General features: G+C 40.2%; 1 protein-coding gene across 1 annotated transcript in view; it reads left to right on the forward strand.

Moving 5' to 3' along the window:
- Dnah7 (dynein axonemal heavy chain 7) overlaps window positions 1-20,695 on the forward strand; it is a 255,152-nt gene that overhangs the window by 37,742 nt on the left and 196,715 nt on the right. The window contains exons 10-14 of the mRNA XM_059278864.1: window positions 8,302-8,421; window positions 12,412-12,595; window positions 13,144-13,323; window positions 18,852-19,124; window positions 20,244-20,371. Of these exons, the coding sequence (XP_059134847.1) occupies window positions 8,302-8,421; window positions 12,412-12,595; window positions 13,144-13,323; window positions 18,852-19,124; window positions 20,244-20,371 (885 nt within the window). The remainder of the gene's footprint in view (window positions 1-8,301; window positions 8,422-12,411; window positions 12,596-13,143; window positions 13,324-18,851; window positions 19,125-20,243; window positions 20,372-20,695) is intronic.

The following is a 20,695-nucleotide window of genomic DNA, read 5'->3' on the forward strand; positions in this document are numbered from 1 at the left end:
ACTTAATATGTTCTATCTACTAAGTTGTAACTATAACTGCTAGTCTTCAATCCCATCAAAGACCTGAGAAGGAATATAATGGTACCTGAGAAATAGTAGATGGATACAAGCAACTTTTGGGAATCTTGCAAGAGTAGACAGAGACAACTGGCAGCCTGGACAGTCACCTAATGTTTCTCAGCATTGTTGGTGCATTCAAATTGGCTACAGGCCTAAAGTATCTGACAGACCGTTTTCAGAAGCAGGAATTCTGAAAGACCATCTTACCCTGTCTTGGCAGAGTACAGTGGTCACTTTCTTTGTGTCCCGCTTGTCCAGAAAGGACAGCATTGCATTTGTACTGTCAGCCATCGAGGTAAGGGCAGTTCTTTGCCCAGTAGGCCATTTTGTGCCAAGAAGACAAACTTCCAAATGGAAATGTCTTAGAAGCCCAACATTCTCTCGAGATCAAATTGGTGCAGCCAGGAGCAATTGTGTCTCACATCAACAGAATTCTAAGTTATTTAAATGCCATATTCTCTAAGTCTATGAAGTGTTTGAAGATTACCTGTCCATCTGACCTATGTATCTGTAAATCTGGATAACCTAACTAACGTAACTATAGAGATGACAAGCATAGGTGACTATAAATCTATAAGCCTTATCTATCGAAATAACCTAAGGACTAAGGCTTCACGTAAACAAGGTAAACAGTCTATAAGCAAATGTATGGTAAAGAACGATGACTTCAAAATTGTGACAATATACAAGATATTTATAACAAAGGTAGGAATATATAGTGCGATATGCAATATGACAATAATCTTAAATATATATCAATATACCGAATATCCTAAACAGAAGTAGAACATACATAAAGTATGACAGATATAAATTTACATTTGTATCAATATACAAATATTTCAAATAAGAGTAGAGGGCTGGAGAGATGGCTCAGCCGTTAAAGGCTAGGCTCACAACCAAAAATATAAGAGTAGAAATATATGTACATTATTAACAAATATAGTTCTGTATTTGTATCAATATACAAATTATCTTAAACAGGAATATAAAAATAGTTCACATTTGTATCAACATATAAGAATCCATAACAGTGCAAATTACAGTGCAAATTATCTAAGGCTGCTATTTTACAAAATTTGTTTACTAGTATATACAATAATCTACCATAATATCTTATACCTATCCATTCCATTTCTTCTTTTCCCTTTTTTCTCTCTTTTTTTTTTTTTTAGGATACTGAGTCTAATATTTTCTTCCTCCCCCGACCCTATAACCATCATCCATAACCCTGAGAATTATGAAACCTAAGGGAGAAGAGTCATCGTTTTCTTAGAATTGTTTCCTGATGTTTAGGGGGTGATGTTATCTCTGTTGGGTACTGTGAGAAAGCTCAGATAGTTAAATCTCAGTTAGACTAACTGTAGGTTCTGCAGCAAGTCTTAGAGTAATGGGTAAGATTGTCTGAAATTCTGGCAAGAAGTGTAGTATGATGATGATTACCATGGCATCATTCTGGGTTGGGTAGAGTTGCTGTTGTTGGGGCCCCATCTTCCTTCTGGAAACTTCTGAGATTGCTATTGGAAAAACTTTTGTTATCAAAATGGAAGGTTTGGATTTAAAGAGGACATAGCATGTAAAAAAGGATTCTGAGAAATCAAGAGTAAGCATGGAGAGAATTAGAATCTAGAAGACAGTGGTCCCTTTTTATTGGTTTCCTTCTGTCCCACACCAGAGGGCTCTTCTGATATGGGACTAAAGAATCTCTCAAACTTTTCTTTTAGCAATATGCTTGGGTTTAGAGAAGGAGTGAGCCAATTCCATCTCCAAAGCCAGCTTGGCTTATAAGTGAATTGGAACCACAACTTTTCTAGATTGATAGAGAGATAGATGTTAGACAGTGAGATTTTACCGTGTGTAGATTGGTACCAATAGATTCTTTCTGCTGTAAACATCTGGATATCCAAGGCCTTATGATTTTTGGAAGATGGGTATTTCCATTATCCTGGAAAGACAAAAACAGAACCCTACCCCAACCTTTGATTGTTAAATTTTTCTTACAACTTGTAGAGATGTCACATTGGTAGATGATCTTTTACTTCTCCTTATCAAGGGGTTTTTCCTGTTCGAATCAAATTTTTATTAATTTTGTTGGTATCCATAGCTTTTCTTCTCCTGCAGAAACAAAGGCAAAACCTCTTCCCCAACATAGAACATATCCAGGTTTCCATTCTGAGGTCAGCACATCCTTGAAATAAACCTGTTGGTTTAGCTCAGGAGTTTTGTCTGTCGTCCAATGTCTCTCCGCAGCTGTTGTTCCTTTCTCATCAGCATTGAGAAAATTCAAGGTTAATAAAGCACTATGCAATCTATTTCTAGGAGTCATTGTTACCTGTTGCTGTTTATTTAGCATATCCTTTAAAGTTCGATTGGATCTTTCTATGACTGCTTGGCCTGTGGGATTGTGTGGTATACCTGTAACATGCTTTATATTGTAATAAGCAAAGAATTGTCTCATTTTATTGGAGACATATGCTGGGGCATTGTCTGTCTTAATTTGTACAGGTATTCCCATGATGGCTATAACTTCTAATAGGTGTGTAATCACAGAATCAGCCTTTTCAGAACTCATAGGAGTTGCCCATTGAAATCCTGAATAGGTGTCAATGGTATGATGTACATACTTTAATCTTCCAAATTCTGCAAAATGAAACACATCTATCTGCCAAATTTCATTTCTTTGTGTACCTTTTGGATTGCTCCCTGCAGGTAATGGAAGTTGGTTATAGACGGAACAAGTAGGACATTTTTCACAATATCCTTAGCCTGTTGCCAAGTGATGGAGAAATCCTTCTTCAAACTTTTGCTATTTACATGGTATTTCTTATGAAATTCTGAAGCTTCTAGCGCATTACCTATTAGTAACTGATCAATCTCATCATTACCTTGTGCTAGAGGTCCTGGCAGACCTGTATGGGATCTGATATGTGTTATATATAGGATGTTCCCTTTTTCTGATGATTTCCTGCAATTGTATGAATAATGACATTAATTCTGTATTATCAGGAATAAATTCAGCAGTTTCAATATGTAAAACAACTCTCTCTGCATATTGAGAGTCAGTGACTATATTGAGGGGTTCTGTGAAGTCCATCAGTACCATAAGAATGGCATACAGTTCTGTCTTTTATACAGAGCTGTATGGACTTTGTACCACTTTACTTAAGTCTCCTGATTTATATCCTGCTTTCCCTGATTTATTTGCATCAGTATAGAATGTGAGGACTCCAGAAATTGGCTTTTGTCATACAATGTGAGGAAGGACCCATTCAGTCTTCTTTATGAATTCTATTCTCTTGCTTTTGGGATAGTGGTTGTTAATCTCTCCCAAAAAGTTACTGCAGGCTCTCTGCCAGTATTCATTATCTTTCCATAGTGATGAAATTTCCTCATTAGTTAAAGGTACTACAATTTCTGCTGGGTCCATTTCTGTCAACTGGCGAAGTCTTAGTTTACCTTTTGAATCAAATCAGAGATCTTTTCTATATAAGTCTTTAATTTCTTATTTGGTTTACATGGTAGGAATATCCATTCCAATATAATATCTTCCCTCTGCATCAAAATACCTGTTAGGGAATGTCTGGAGGGGAATATGACAAGAATGCATTTAAGTTCTGGATCCACATGATCCACATGTGCTTCTCGAATTGTCTTTTTTACTAGAGCCAATTCCTTCTCAGCTTCGGCTGATAATTCTCTTGGACTATTTAATTCTTTATCCCCTTCTAGAGTATTAGCCAAATTTTGTAGTCCATCTTTGGGTATTTTCATGATACCCAGTAAGTTGGAAATGCTTCCTAATAACTTTTGAAAATCATTAAGAGTCTTCAATCGATCTCTCCTTAGTTATACCTTTTGGAGTCTAATTTTTTGTAGCTCTATCTTATATCCTAAGTAATTAATAGAATCTCCTCTTTGTATTTTTTCAGGAGCAATTTGCAGTCCCCAGCGAGGCAAAACTTTTTTTACTTCTTCAAACATGCTTTCTAATGTATCTAACTTTGAATCAGCTAATAGGATATCATCCATATAGTGATAAATTATGGATTGTGGAAACTTTACATGAATTATCTCCAATGGTTTCTGCACAAAGTATTGGCACAAAGTAGGGCTGTTTAACATTCCCTGTGGAAGGACCTTCCATTGATATCTCTTGACTGGCTGAGAATTGTTATAATTAGGTACTGTGAAGGCAAATTTTTCTCTATCATTTCCTTGTAAGGGTATGGTAAAGAAACAGTCTTTTAAGTCAATAACTATTATAGGCCATTCTTTAGGTAGTAGAGAGGGCAAGGGCATCCCAGTCTGTAGGGAGCCCATTGGCTGAATTACTTTATTAATAGCTCTCAGATCTGTCAGCATTCTCCAATTACCAGACTTTTTTTTTTAATAACAAATACAGGAGAATTCCAAGGGCTGGTAGATTCTTCAATGTGTTGAGCATTTAACTGCTCTTGAACCAGCTGTTCTAAAGCTTGTAGCTTCTCTTTTGTCAAAGGCCATTGACCAAGCCAGATAGGTTTGTTAGTTAGCCATTTTAAAGGTAAGGCAGTTGGTACTTCTGAGAGTTCAACAGCAGTTGTGCTCTGTTAGTGAACAGCCTGAATGGTTGGTGCCTGATTTTTATAGCATGTCATGATATTATTCCTAGAAACATGCATTGGTCTGTATTCCTTTTCTGAAAGTGTAGGAATTTTAATCTGGGTATTCCACTGTTGTAACAGATCTTGGCCCCAAAGATTTACTGCTACATTTGCTACATATGGCTTCAGCCTTCCTCTCTGTCCTTCTGGCCCTATGCATTCAACCCATCTCGAACTCTGTTTTATCTGAGATAGGGTGCCAATCCCTAAAAGTTGGACATCTACCTCTTGAAGAGGCCAATTCTGATGCCATGATTTTGGTAATTATAGTCACATCTGCACCTGTGTCTACCAGGCCCTCCATAAACCAGGCCATTAATTCGAATTCTAAGCTTTGGTCTTTGGTCATTTATGGAAGTCTGCCAAAATATTTGTTTTATAGTGTTCTTTGTAAACTGTGATCCACCCATCAGAGCTGTTTTATCATCCATTGCAGTATCGGTTTTTACATTAGGCATTGGTTTATTCAGTTGTCCTGGAGAGGAATTTCTTCCACAGTGGCTGGGAATGTTCATACTACATTTGATTTGGGGGCCTGCAAGAGGCCCCCTGAGGCGTTTCCCCGCCAGTAAAGGGTTGCCTCATATATCTATTTTTGATCTGCACTCACTGGTCCAATGTCGGCCTTTGCCACACCTTCTACATAATCCGGGAGGTGGTTGGGGGTCTCCTGTTTAGGCTAATTCCTAAAAGGAGTATTACTTCTAGGAGTATCCCACGTACAGTTTTTACTTATATGACCTGGTGTACCACATTTAAAATATTTGGTAACACAGGGCCTTCTTTCACCTCTGGGATTTGTCTCTCCTATCCAAGCCTCATTACTGTAGTTATGAGACTCAACACCATTAGTATACTGAATCCATTCTTCCAAAGGAGCTGATCTGATCTTTAATGGTGTAAGTATTCTTCTGCATTCTGCATTAGCATTGTCGAACGCCAAGGACTCAGTTAATACTTTTCTTAATTCTTTATCTGATATAGCTCTTGTTATAGCTGTGTTCAGTCTTTGTAAAAAATCAGTGAAGGGTTCATGCGGTCCCTGAAATATCTTTGTGTATACCTCAGTTGGCTTTCCAGGTTCTGGATTTTTTTTCCAAGCATTTAGAGCTGCTGTACGGCATAGGGATATTGTATGCTCATCATAAATGGCTTATACATTCCTGTCAGCAAAACATCCCTCACCAAGTATTTGATCTTGAGAGATCACAAAACCTCTGAGTTTACCTTGTTGTTCTAAATTTTTTGCCTCTTCTCTCAATCAGCTTTTCCACTGTAGCTGCTGGCTATATTCTAGAACAGCTGAAATTAACTGATGCCAGTCATCTGGGATGATTCTATGTGAGGTAGACCACGGATTTAACATCTGTTTTACGTATATGGAGTGTATCCCATACGTAACTACTGCTTCCTTTATATTTTTAAAGTCCCTTGTTGAAATTGGTTGTAATGTATATGTATTATATGGCTCGGGGTGTGTGTCATCCGCTGGCTTCTCATGGATGATAACAGGATAAGCCATTGTGTGAGAGCCATTTGGAGATGTTACAACCTCTATGGTCTTGCCCTTCTGCTTATTAGGTCCCTTGTCATGTTTACTGAGAGTTTCTTCTAAGGCCTGCAAACAAGCACCTAGGGTATGTTCTATGGCGTGAACCTCCTCTCTGGCAAGGGACTCCAGATTTCTCATGGAATCATAGAAGTTTTTATGTTCCTCAGAAACACATGATTCCATGGACCTTATCTTGTCAACTAATGATAGTCTTTCTTCCTTATATAGTGTCTGGAGAGTTAGTGTTCTGTCCATTAAATATTCACATTTATTATCAATAAGATCAATTTTTGGTACAATCCTGTTTTGTAAATCCTGATCAGCAGATTCCAGAGAAAAAAATCTTTTTTTTTCATTGCTATCCTTTAAAGCAGATTCCAGAGAGAGAATCTTTTTCTGTAAGTCTTCATTGCTCTCTCTTAAAGCCTGTATCAGTCCCAATAATGACTCATCTTTGTTCTTGTTATTAAACCAGTGTTTGAACACTCTGTGGATTATTACAATGAATGCCAAAATGGTACAAGCCAGATATGCCTTAGGCAGGTCATATATTTCCAGGAAGATGTCATTCATCATACAGGCAAAAAGATTTTCAAATTCTTGTGAGGTAATGTTGTCAGCCATATTACAAGAATTACTCAAAATTTGTTAGTCAATTTTAAGGTGTAAAATTATCAAGTACTTTTACTTACCTTTCGTGGTTTTGGGGGGTGTAGTAGCACTTTTCAGCCAGCAGTTGGCATTGGTACAGCTCCAAAGCAGGGCCTGCCAGTGATCTTGGCTGACTGCAGCTCGCTGGAGTCAAGATGGCAGGAGCCGGAGCCGGCACTCAGGAAGCTGGGGAGTGCCTCTTTCGCTGGTCTCGGGGCTAAGCTAGGGAACTGAGACCGGACTAGCTGCCCCCTTTTTCGGGAATGGAACCATGTAGGCGTTCCCTGGTTATATGGAACTTTGCAGGCGGGTTAGGTACCCGCTAGCCGGGGAGGAGGCTGAGGGCGGGAGCCACCCAGGCCTTTGGAATTTGCCCCACGTGAGCGCCAGATATTGGTGAAATTATTAAGGCCACTCCACGTAGTTAAAAGGAGATTTATTTAATGGCGTAACTTACAAGTTAAGGGATAGGTAGGTCATGGGGTCTGGGGAATGTGTATCGCAGTCCAGCGGTGTTCTCTGGAGCTCTGCTTGGCCCACCTCCACCACCAAGGTTCCCGGAACAGAGAGAGCACTCACCAATCCAGATCTCGGGTCTCCAGGCACCTCCCTTGGCCCCGCCTTATAGGTGTGACAGTTGCCGAAGTCTCAATGGGGGTTGGAACTTCCAGATCAAAGCTGGAATGGCTACCCACTACACTGGGTATTAACCCAGGGCCCTCCTGAAGCTATCCTGTGTCTATCTTTTTCTTCATCTGCAACTATATTTTTTCCTATCTAGCGTTTCTTAATTCCTCACTCCCCCCTTCAAGGACCATTAACAGGTCAGGGATGGACCCCAACATCAGTGCCTCAATATTCAGAGGGATTGGATCTCGGGGGCTCTGACCTCAGTGGATTAGTCCCTTTGTGAGCTCACCATCTGTATGCCTACTGGGAGATGATGAGAACTCAGGAACTTAGCATGTGGGACCTAGCTGAAGAGAGAGAGTCCTGGAGGCACACTCTCAGAGACTGTACCTTGTCCTTGGGCTCTTCACTTCAAAAGCTCTTCCCTACCCCCTCCCTCCCTCATTCCCTCTCTCCTGGCTGCCTTGAGCTGAGCCCTTCTGCTTCACCACAGGCCCCCAAACAACAGACTGAAATCTTTGAAACCAGGAGCCAAAATAAACCTTTCTGTCTTTGTTTTCTCTCTTTCTGGCATTTTGTCACAGCAACAGAAAGCTGACCCACACAGAAAAACCTCAAATTCTTGACCATTTAATTTTATAGAGTACAACTTTTGATGATAAATCTAGGAATATAACATTTTTTTCTGGAACAGGCAAATCGGCAAAATCATTAAAGCCCGAAATATCTTGGTCTTAAACTGATGTTTCTTTTTATCCCTTGCAGGAAATTACGGTTAGTTGACATAGAAGAATTTCACAACCGCCAGGATGCGTTAGAGCTCTCAGGCTTCCAGAACATTGTCATTAGACACATGGAGTCCGCCAAGGAGACGCTGCTTAAAACGTAAAGTTCTGAGCTCTCACATAGGAAAGCCTAAGTTAGAGATGTGATGGATGAAATGTTCATTTCAACTACTTTTAGAAAATCAAGAGTTTAATTTGTCCTGATTTATCTTTGTCTGTGACATGTTCAGATCTTGTAGACAGCGACAAGCAGAAAGACATTGAAATGCTCATCACTAACGGTGTTCTTTTTGTAAATGTGTTGCTCTGGCCTCTGCTCTGAGCTGTTGGGCAGCAGGCAGGAAAGACATGCACTAGTCAGCACCAGATGCTTCATCTGACATCTGCACCAGGCACAGGCTGAGCTCTGTCATCCTGACTTTGGGTGAGGGACACAGAAGCATTTGAAGGATGACCCAGAAGAGGAAGTATACGGCTTAAAGGAGTTTATAACCTCAGTGGTATTAGGGTTACCAAAACATAATTAAACATCTGCTTGGATTGTTCCTTCAGAGTGGAATAGACAGATACGATAATTAATTATGTAGGTGCCAGACAATGCACTCTGGAGCCACTTAGGACAATTGTCTCTAACATGGTCATTAATTTATTAAAAATAGGACATTAAAATTAGGTCAAATTAAAATTAACAAAAGACACAAAAGTCTGGGTACCCTCATGATTTCTAAAAGTTAAGAAATGTATGTTGATCATTTAAGATTAAATATAATCTTTTTTTTTCTCCAGTAAGTTAAAATAAGATTAGTTTTTAAAAGTTTGCCTTTTACTTCATATTATATGGAGTTGACAGAAAAATATAAGTAGAGAGCAGATTTAAAAAAATGGAATGGTATAATAAGTACAGAAAAGGTGACCTCTTCCAGATGGGACACAGATGAATTCCCTTAACATATAACTCTGGGGACAAACCCCACCGCAGACTTCAGGGAGATGGTGTCACAGAATAGAATAGAGCTGAAAACGTCATGGATTTCTTTTCTGATAGAAATGTAGATTGGTTAGCAGTGTGCCCTGGTGTGTTCACGTTTGGTGGGCCTGCATGTGTTCATCATTTCCAAAAGGCAGGAACGAGCTGACAGGGGACAAATGAGTGAAGTAATGACTACCGCCTTCTAAACCCGGGGTGGGGTGTTCTCACAGCGCCCTGTTGGCTCCTGGAGCTCCTCAGCAGCTGACATGGTCTGTCCACCTTCTAGACACCTGTCTTGGTGCTCTTCTAATTCCTTGTCCCCACCCTGCCTCTTTCCTGGCTCTGCTCCCCTCACTGTCCCTAAAAGGGGGACCTCCCTAGGTCTTCCTAGTTGCCTTTCATGTTTACACCCACACATCCGTTCTATCATTTCATCTGTCTTACCTGCTGCAACATCACATCCGTCTTCTGAGCTCTGGGCCCTTACCGAACGTGTACTGAGTGCATCCAGCTGAACGCCCTGCCTGTGGATCACGGCATGTTGGAAGCCTTATTCTCTCTCCTAAGCCTGCCTTTCTTGTTCTGGACCATTCCCAGAGCACCTGAAAATCTTTTGGCTTTTAAAAAATCTCTTTTGTTCTCCAATCTTCATCCACTCTGACCCTAGCAGAGTGTTATATTTTTGAGTCTTTTTTTTTCTTAACTTAGCACAAATTCACCACGTTGCTGTATACGGTGCTGTGGCTTACATACATCCATAAGGCTGTGCAGTCATCACTACTAATTCCAGAATGTTGTCTTTGGCCCCAAGCAGTCTCTTCCTCCCTTGGTGGCCACTCCCCACTCTCCTTTCCACAAGTCACTGACTACATTTCTGTCCCCGTGGACTTCCCTGTTTGGGAAATTACATTTCAGTAGAATGACATTGTATACGGCCATTTCTTTCTGATTCCTCACAGGAAGCATGTTTTCCAGGCTCATCTATGGAATAGCCTTGCTCGTGCTGGTGAGCTTTGGTCCACTTGATACCAACCAGAGACGCTTGGGAAGAAGGGACCTTGAATGAGAGCTTCTCTCCTCTTGAACTGTGGGCATGTCTGACTTATAAGTTCCCGGTGTTGTTGCTTCTTTCAAATAAATCACTTTCAGATCTGTTGGCTTTTTATGTTTTGTTTGTTTGTGTTATTTCTGCCCTTCTTGTCTTGAGTTCTGTTTGCTCTTATCTTTTCAATGTCTAGTGGAATTTTCTTGTATTTTAATGTCAGTGTTTAGAGCTAAAATTCCCCTCTGTTCACTGACTTTTGTTCACCCCTCCGTTTTAGAATATAATCATTTCATATTCACTCATCCTAAATTATTTTCTAATTTATCTTGTGAATTTTGGATATTTCTATCTATGTTACCTTATCTCTGCATACTTCTGAATCTCCAAGTGTCATGTTATTGGCTTCTAATTTTGAAGTTCAATCCTTTTACTTATTGAGACGTGTTTTATGACTACCATTTGTTTAGATGACTTTTTAAAACATATCTTCTGTGCCCATTTAATGTGTATCCATTCGTCTTAATTCCCATTGCTTCTACCACTTGCAGGCCCATTTTTACTGCGTGTGTGCATGTGAAGGCCAGAGGACACCCTCAGGTGTTGTACTTAGGTGTCTTATACCTTGTTTTTTGAGACAGGTTTTCTCATTGGCTGAGGCTGTGGGTTTGATTTTAGTAGCTCTTCAGGGTCCTCCCGTCTCTGCCTGCCCAGCACTGGGATCTGAAGCGCAGTACTTTATTGGTGTTTTCAGTGTGAGTTGTGGGGATCGAACTCACGTCCTCGTGCTTAAGCTGTCTTCCTAGCTGGCTATTACTTGCTATTTAGACAGACCGTTGCCAAATAGAAATGACGTCTCTATTCCTTGGGTTTTTAAACTTCCCTCTTCAGACTACCCTGTGGACCTTCATTTTAGCATCTCCCATTCATTGACAAATAATAAATACAAGTTCTTAATCAGATTTGAAAACTTGCAGCACGGCCCTCATCTCTGTGTCGTCTCCTCTGAGCATACATACTTCCTTTCACCCTGGGCCTACGGCAACACGGGATGAATTCTTGGTTTTCAGCCCATTTCTACTTCAGCTACTTCTGTTAGGACTCTGTAATTACTGTCTTCACTAGAAAGCCTTCCTCTGAGATTTAAAGGTAAAGTGTCTCTCTGTCCTCTGACTTCCTGGCTAGTTTTCCATGATGAACTCACTACTTCCATCATTATGAGAGAAAGGATGATATAAAATCTTTCTATAACTTCTATAACACTATTCCTAGGACATAAGTGCACTCATTGTACGTATAGTTAAAAAGGCAAAAAAAAAATGTATTTAAAACTTAGATTTCTTCCATTAGAACACTCTGGTCACTCCTATCAACTATTATTAAAGAGTTCATTATCCCTAAGACAGAAAGCAGCAGCATTCCTTAATCTTGCAGTCTTGACAGGGATTTTATAAGCCGAAAACTTCAGTAGTTTTCAGCATGAGGTACCTACATATGAAATTGCACCATTATTCTTTTATTACAAGGACACATGGACATTTGAAACTTCATTTTAAATCAGTCATTCTTTCAGTATTACGCATTAAAGGAAATTGGGAAAATAAAATCCATGCTGTTTTTGATTTGTGCCTTGTTTTTAAGCTATTGTGAAGCAGTAGCTTGGCATAGCATGTGGTTTTAACTTGGTATAAGCTAGGTTCTTGTTTGATCAATTACTCACTCCACAGCTTTAAACTAACAGATATTCCACAGAGACCCTTTAAGAGCCTGAAGAGAAGTGTCCAATACGATTATTTCTCATATTTCTTCAAAACTTGCAAGGAACCGTAATTGCAGGGTTAGATTTATGTCTTACAGCACCACATCACTGAGTCATTTTCTATTGGTTATGATTTAAAATTTCTTTTCCTAGGAGAAGTGAAATACTCTAGCACTTAGGTCTCAGAGTGGGTAATGTTACTTAGCAATACACCACTCTATGAAGACCTTTAGCTGTCTAGAATTTACTGTTAATGCTTAATGCGAATGGAGTAATTCACTGAGAGTATTGACTTCTAAATGTCTTTTGTTCTTTCAAGGTGGTTTCCGGAAGTGCAGAATATTTATTACCAAGGCAATAAAAAAAAGCAGCTGCCCACTGGAGACAGCAGCGCCAAACTGGACTCTTTCTTCAACTGTGCTGCCACGCTTATGACCTTACAGCTGCAGGACCTCACTCTGGTCTCCATGCAAGACTTCACAGACCTCATCGCCCAACCCCCTGTGAGTATCACTCAGCTAGGCAGCTGCGCCTTTGATAACGGATTTTCAGTTCCTTCAAAGAGGAAAATGGCAAGACAGCTTTCCCAAGGAGACAGCAGAAAGTATGTCTTCAGACCCATTACACTTATCTGCTGAAAGGTTAGGTCAGCTTGCTTGTTTGGATGAGATTATCATCACAATGGTGAGGATTTGGGTAAATCATGGGGGGAAGATTGAGTCCTGAACGCTTGGGTAGAGCTTGCATGAGGAAGGAGTCCCTCTTTTGTCTGTAAGGAGACTGTTTTGTACAGTGTCAACAAGGCCTTGGAATCAGAATGTGTTTCTTCTCTAATAACCTCTAGGTCCAACAAGACACTCAGTTCCAACCAGTCAGGATGGCAGTCACTCCCGCTATCTTTCCAGTAGGATCTCTGGCTTAAGTGTCTCAGGCACAAGAGGAAGTGTGTTCCATGTATTTAATTGGGGCCTACTAGCCTACTTTTTCATCCTTAACAATTGATCTCTATATCTCCATGTATGCCTATAGTTATTTTATTTATTTTTTATAGGAATCTATTAGAGCTTTTGAGCATCCAGGTTTCATCATGAGGCTGATTCTTGATAATAACAGCATTAAGTTTGAACCTGAGTTTAGTGACTACATAGATATCCTTGTAAACGTTTATGAAGTCATGATTAAGGCTGTCAGCTTTGTGCCAAGAGTCGAGACAAAATTGTATTCCAAGTGGGTAAGTAACAAGGACATTCTGATTGCTTGAATTTGCATGATGCCATTCACCTAAGGCCTAAGATTTGACAGAGATCCTCTACTTCAGAGAGTGGGAAAGCTGATAATACCAGCTTAGAATAAAGCCTGAGGGCTGGAGAGATGACTCAGCAGTTAGAACACAGGCCTCCAGAGGACCAGGGGTGGATTTCTAGCACCTACATGGTTGCTTACAATCATCTCTAACTCCAATTCCAGGGGATCCCATATCCTCTTTTTTTTTTTTTTTTTTTTTTTTTTTTTTTTTTCCTGAGACAGGGTTTCTCTGTATAGTTTTGGTGCCTGTCCTGGAACTCGCTCTGTAGACCAGGCTGACCTCGAACTCACAGAGATCCGCCTGGCTCTGCCTCCCAAGTGCTGGGTGGGATTAAAGGCGAGCGCCACCACCGCCCAGCCCCATACCCTCTTTTGTCCTCTGGCTCAGCATGTACACGGGGCAAGGGCATACGTGCAGGCAAAACACTCACACATATAACATTGAAAAATAGAAATCTTTGTTAAAAATATCATTTCCCACTAGCTTCTTCTATGAAATATACACACGTTCCTAGCCTAATCCTCCACTGGATGTAGCAGAAAACTTTCTGAGTGTCAAGAAGTCAAGCCGTGATGGGGTTTGAATAGCCGATGAATGCGGGCTGTATGTCTCATGCTGTTTGCTGAAGTACTCATTCAATGACATCAACACAACCCCAACTCTATAAAACTATCCCAGGATTGGCGACCCTTCCTATAGATAGTGTTTTCTATCAGTAGCAAGCTCCCGCCTCTGTCCTCACAGATCCCGCCTCCACATTTCCTTGGTGGCCACTGCCGTTTGATCCACCACACAGGCGTGCCCAACAAGTTATTAACTTGCAAGGTTTTCAGGTTTCCTAGCTCCTATCAGTAGCTTTCCTTTTCCTTTTCTACTTGTGAAGTAGCTTACACATATTTCACATATACAAAAAGTACAGACAGGGTACTAGTCTTAAAGGCTCCAGTGGCCTCAGAGTTAGCATCTGCATAGTTGCAGCCCATCTGAAGAATGGAGTATCACTGCCCTGAAGGCTCTCCCCCACCACACCTTACTACAGTACTCCCGTTCTCAACTTAGCTTCCAGGAGAAGCGTCACCAGCCTGAGTTTTAGAGTGACTATTTTTAATTTATAAAAGAGAGAGAGAAGAGAGAAAGGAGAGAGGCCGGGGGGGGGGGGGAGTTACTAGTTTTCTGTATATTCCTAAATGATTTCTTTTTATATGCTGCATATGCTTACCTAAATAGAGACATATGTAATTCATGATTTGATTTTGCGCTAGCTAATTTCATGTCAACTTGACACAAGCTAGAGTCCTCTGAGAGGAGGGAGCCCCAACTGAGAAAATGCCTCCATAAAATCAGTCTGGAGGGCATTTTCTTGATTAGGGATTGATGGTGGCACCCCTGGGCAGGTGGTCCTGGGTTCTATAAGAAAGCAGGCTGAGCAAGCCATAGGAACAAGTCAGTAAGCAACACCCCTTCATGGCCTCTGCATCAGCTCCTGCCTCCAGATCCTTTCCTGCTTGAGTTTCTGCCCTGACTACCTTTGGTAATAGACAGTGCTGTGGAAGTGTAAGCAAAATAAAGCCTTTCATCCCCAAGTTTGTTTTGGTCATGGTGTTTCATCACAGCAATAGAAATCCTAACCAGGACAGGTTTAGATTACTTGACATTTTGATTATGAAATTATGCACTGGCTGTTCTTTTCTAATGAAAGACAGAAAGGGAGTGGATCTGAGTGGGAGAGAAGGTAGGGAGGATGGGGGGGAGGGTAATGGGAGGGAAAACTGTATTCAAATTATATTGCATGAGAAAAGAATCTATGTTTAATAAAAGGGAGGAAAGAATTAAAAAAAAAAAGAAATTATGCATTGGGAGGACAATGTCCCTTTCAAGGCTTCAAGGAGTTCCTGTAGCTAGAGTTTTCCTGCCTGGCCCACGGTCAGGGCAAATCTCTCTCACCCACCAGTCCCACAGCCGCTTAGACCCGACCAAGTAAACACAGAGACTTATATTGGTTACAAACTGTATGGCCGTGGCAGGCTTCTTGCTAACTGTTCTTACAGCTTAAATTAATCCATTTCCATAAATCTATACCTTGCCACATGGCTTGTGGCTTACCGGGATCTTCACATGTGGCTTGTCATGGTGGCGGCTGGCAGTGTCTCCCTCACCCAGCTTCCTGTTCTCTCAGTTCTCCTCTGTTAGTCCCGCCTATACTTCCTGCCTGGCCACTGGCCAATCAGTGATTTATTTATTGACCAATCAGCAACACATTTGACATACAAACCATCCCACAGCAAGTTCCTATTTATTATTTCATTTTCTAGAAATTATATTAATTCTTTGTACAAACAGATTTAGACATTTTTATGGTCCTTTCTACTTATTAAGATATTTTTGTCTTTATACATACTAATTCTTCTTCATCCTGAATTTAAGAATTCCACCATCTCTTCATGGGTGTGTTTAATTTCCTTAGGTTGGATTTTTCCTTCTAGTGTTTTCTGTAGGGCTGGGTTTGTGGATAGTTGTTGTTTAAATCTGGTTTTATCATGGAATATTTTGTTCACTACATCTATGGGGATTAAAAGTTTTGCTTGATGTTCTAAAATAGAAAGTGGTGATGGTGTCATGAGTCTATGAGGATGCTGGACTAAACTCTATCAAATTGTGCAAACAGGCAAATTGTATACTATACGAATTATTTGTCAATAAAGATTTTATAAAACGTAAAAAAAAAAAAATTCTACCGTCTGAGTCCTTGGCCTGAGTGATTCTGCTGGTGGTGAAATCCTGCCCATGGTGGCTAATTCCTCCGAGTTCTTTCCCTCTGTGACTATGGGGCACACATAAGAACTTTACTCGGGAGGTCTTTGTGGCTGTTGTTTGCGTCAGCTTCTTAGGACTTCTGTAATCCTTTGAAAGCTCTGGAAGGCTCAGCTTTGACTGGATTATTTTTGACTTAATGATGTTTTGAACTCACTGGCTATGTGCTTATCCAAGTTGGAGACTAGAATTCTGGTCATGGACTGTTAAGGCAACTGTTTTGCTCTCACAGGCAAAGATCTGACTTATTCCTCACTCCTCCTCCACTCCCTTCAAGGATTCTACCTCCTTCTAGTTTCGTCAAGGTCTGTCGCCCAAGAGCCTTCGTTTTGTTAACTATATGAGTGGGTGTGACTTACTGTGTCCTACTTTGCTCTGCTCTGAGGCTTTATCTTCTGGTGTCAGACCCTGCCCCCTACTCCCTCCTTGCTGGGGAGTTGGAGCCGAGCTTAACCACAGGGATGAGTGAAGTTTGCAGGCAGCTGCACACTTGTGACATCTCTAAACTGAATTTCTCCCATCTTGGCCCCATAGACTCTTCCTTTATCCTTTGATCCCTCCGCCATGCATTGGAAGAGGTAAATTTAATAATTATCCAACATATTTATGTATTCCGAAATAGTTGTTTTCTGCTTATCAGTTCTTCATATTGCTACATTTTGAAGTCTGTCAATATCCACTGTTTGCTTTACCTTTGCACAACCCCAACTCATTTATCACACTCATTTCTAATACTTTACCTTTTTTTCGAAAACGGAAAATGTCAAGGTAGCTTATGAAATACATTGATATAAGCAAGTTAATAAGATAAGAATTATCAAGCTCTAAGTACTGATTATAATTATCCAAATGAATTCTGTTGCTATGACTTTATGATTATAAAACATGACTCTGTAGCTGGAGTTTTCTCCAGTCCTGCCTGGCCCATGGTCAGGACAAATCTCTCTCACCCGCCAGTCCTGCAGCCACTTAGACCCAACCGAGTAAAGAGGATATATAATGAGTTTAAATTAGTATGAAAAATGCATAATAATTTAGACTTTTCAAGAAGAGAATGATATTTGCTCTGACATCAGATTTTAAGAAATAGGACTTGCGTGGGGCATTGTATGTGGAGTAATGGTTTTGTCAACCTTACATTTTAAAAATAAAAATTGGTCACATTTTAAAAATAAAAATTCTGGGGTTCATCATAACGACCATCCCTAGATAGCTATAGGTAATTTGAGGACCAGTCAGATTTGAAAATAAATTATAAAAGTACTTTGAAATAAAAAATAATTACATAGAGAGTCTCAATGACCTTCAGCAGTAAATGCAGAAGCAGATTCATATTGATCTTCATTATTATATTTGATAGGAATGGAAACCAGATTAAAATACACCTTTATTTCCCATGGAAGGCAAATCTGGTAAGGGCTAATGTATCCTGAGCCCAGACTCATAACTGTCTCATGATCTGTTTGATATTCTTTGAACACCCGAGGTATTGCACAAAATACCATTTTTCTTAACTCTCAATGGGCACTAATTAAATTTAATATTAGAAACTTTCTAAGGTACTTCTCAAGTCTGAGAATCCAATTATGTCTAGAAAGATAGCTGTATTTTAGAAATTAGATAAGCTGCTAAAAATGTAAGAAACATTTTATGATGAGTCTTAATGACCTTTACAGGAGAACTCATAAATCCACATAACACACAGCCTGTTGTATGCACTGCATTATTCTAAAAGCTGTTTTGTAGAAGAGACAACACTGAGTGTCAGTTGAGTCCAGGAATGAGGGACCTGTAGAGGCAGCAGCATTTGGTCGTGTCCCTGTGAGCAATCTAGCTTTAAGACAGATCATCTTCTGAAGTGCCCATTAGGGGGTGTAGCAGACAAATACTCACTGGATTACTAAATCAGTGTGATCAATTTCAACATCATAGAATACTCACCACAGACTATGATTTCTGTTCACTGCAAGTTTAAAAATCTCTTCTTCGAGATGTCAGAGTACAGATATTTCTAAGAGTGACTGTGGAGATTATAAACTACGTCAACAGTCTTCTCTGATTTGCAAGGGGAAGGAGTCAAGCTTTTGAGATTTATCTGCTCGTTTAAAATTGTTGTCTCACACCTTCTTGCTCACTCTTACCCTAACTGTGGTAGCAGAATAGGAATTTGGCAATCAAAGATCAACATTAAAGGTCACTAGTGAATGGCAATCTTTCTCTCCACCTTGTGGATAGGTTCTATGATTGTGGAGTGTGACAGTGTGACTCTTTGAGCGTTTTCTTTTTAAGCGTGCAGGCCAAGGCCAGCCTTAGAACGCTAGCACAACTACCTGTGGGCCTTGTGCTTTTGTGCCCTGGGTCTTATTTCCCATGTATTTTCCAACAACCGTTCTCCCAACTATACTGAAAAGAGAACACAAACAGCTAGCCTTTAAGGACAATGAAAATTACACAAAATCTCCATTTTACAACATTCTTTGAGTTAGATTGAATATATTTCTATTGATTAGAGACTAGTAAATCACAGACCCTTATGAATAAAAAAGACAATATAATAAGATTGACACTTTTACAAAGTTAGTATAATAGGGCTAGTTTAACTAAAGGTACTTAAAGTAACATTATTTTCCTCCTTTGGTTAGGAAAGTAAATCTAGGCCAACAACCTTGAAGCCCATAATTCTGAGTGAAATTATAGACGCTCATAAAGAAAAGATTAAGGAGGTGGTAATAAGAGAGAGTGTGGCGCCCATCGAGCACCTCAAACACTACGACAAGTATCAGTTCTTGATTACCAGGAAAGCCGAGCGTGATGTTGACGAGTTCCTGCTACAAAATCAGAGTTACGAGAAACTAATAGAGGAAATTCGCAAATACCAGAAACTAATAGAAGACATACAGTATACGTCTCGAAAGGTAAGTGGCCCTGTCCTCTATGGCTCCTAACTGAATCGCATGATCTTTTCTCAGTTGTATCAATGTCTAAGGTTAAAACCCACAGGAAAAAATTCCGAGCGCTGTCAGCAGGAACGGACTGGCAGAACAGGCGGCATGTGCCAGGTGTGGTGCAAGCCTCAGTGCAGACCAGCCGGGACACACACAGATCTTGTGCTCCAGTGCCCGAGATGCCAGCACTGCTTGCTGACCTACGTCATGTACCGCCCGTCCTCCCGATTCCAAGAACCTGACTTTTAAACTGCAGGTTAACGGATCATTTGGAAACCACAGCAATGGCACCAAAATGTGCTTACTTCCGTCCCTGAGGATACTAGGAACTTAAACATCCTCTCTTAGCCTTGTTATCAAAAAAACACTTTTTTTTTCAAATTCTCTACCGTGCCCATGTATTATATTTAAACACAGAACAGATAAAATAGTTGAAACCCATCTTACTGCTGAATGTGATGATATACACCTGTAATGCCAGCACTCAACAGGCAGGAGGACCACAAGTCAGTCTGGACCATAAAGTAAGACAATGTCTAAAAACAAACAAAAGGAAACAAAACAAAAGGAAAATAAATGAAGTCCATTTTTATTGATTTGGCAGTAGCCTAATTTCCTAAACTTTTAAAATCTATTCTTCTTCTTCTGGATTCCAAGATAACCAACTTCAAGCTTATTTACTCACAGATATTTGTAAAGTACAAAGAGCAGGGAATAGGTAACAGAAACTCCCCCGTCTCCACATGGGAATTTGTGGTTGTCTTCTGTTGTTTGTTTTTGAGACAGGATCCTGCGTTTAGCCTAGGTTGTCCTGGAACTCACTATGTAGCCCAGGCTGGCCTCAAACTCACTCAGTCCCAATTCTGCCTCCCAAGCGCATGGGATTATAGACCTGAACCAGCATGCCTGGCTCAACAACTAAAAACAAAACAAAACAAAAACAAAAACAAAAACCAAACCCCCAAAACTCAAAACTTAACCTCGCTACATGGCACACACAAACTGGTATCCAGAGAATGGGAGAGTTAAGAGACTCTCTTACTTATTCTTGTTGCTGTTCGTGTCTATTAAGTCTTTATCACCCTGCAGACAGTTCGTTTGGGAATGTTTGAAATGCACTGTGAGGAACTGATCCGAGCTTTGGTGAAGCGAGCCGACGTCATCTGTGGCAGACTGATAGCTAAGATGTTCCGCGATCACCAGGAAGTGAACACAAGGTATGGAGGGAGTGCCACTGCTTCTGTGTGTGTTTTAGGAATGGGTCATTTCACTGTGTCACTCAGCTACAGCGGTGGACTAGAACAGTGTCACCAGGGATTCAGAAGAAAGGATTATGCTAAACTTACTTCTACATGGAATGACATTTTGTGATGTGATTGTCATTATGATTTCTCTCACAAATGTACCTTCCCAATTGTCTAGTAATTGTAGCATTAAAACATGTTTTCATTCTTTTGCACAAGTCAGGTGGACATTGATTTCATATTTTAAAATGTATGTAATCAACATATAAGTTAGTTTTCAAAGTAGATTTATTTACT

Source organism: Peromyscus eremicus, chromosome 13, assembly GCF_949786415.1.
Source record: "Peromyscus eremicus chromosome 13, PerEre_H2_v1, whole genome shotgun sequence".
NCBI lineage: Eukaryota > Metazoa > Chordata > Mammalia > Rodentia > Cricetidae > Peromyscus > Peromyscus eremicus.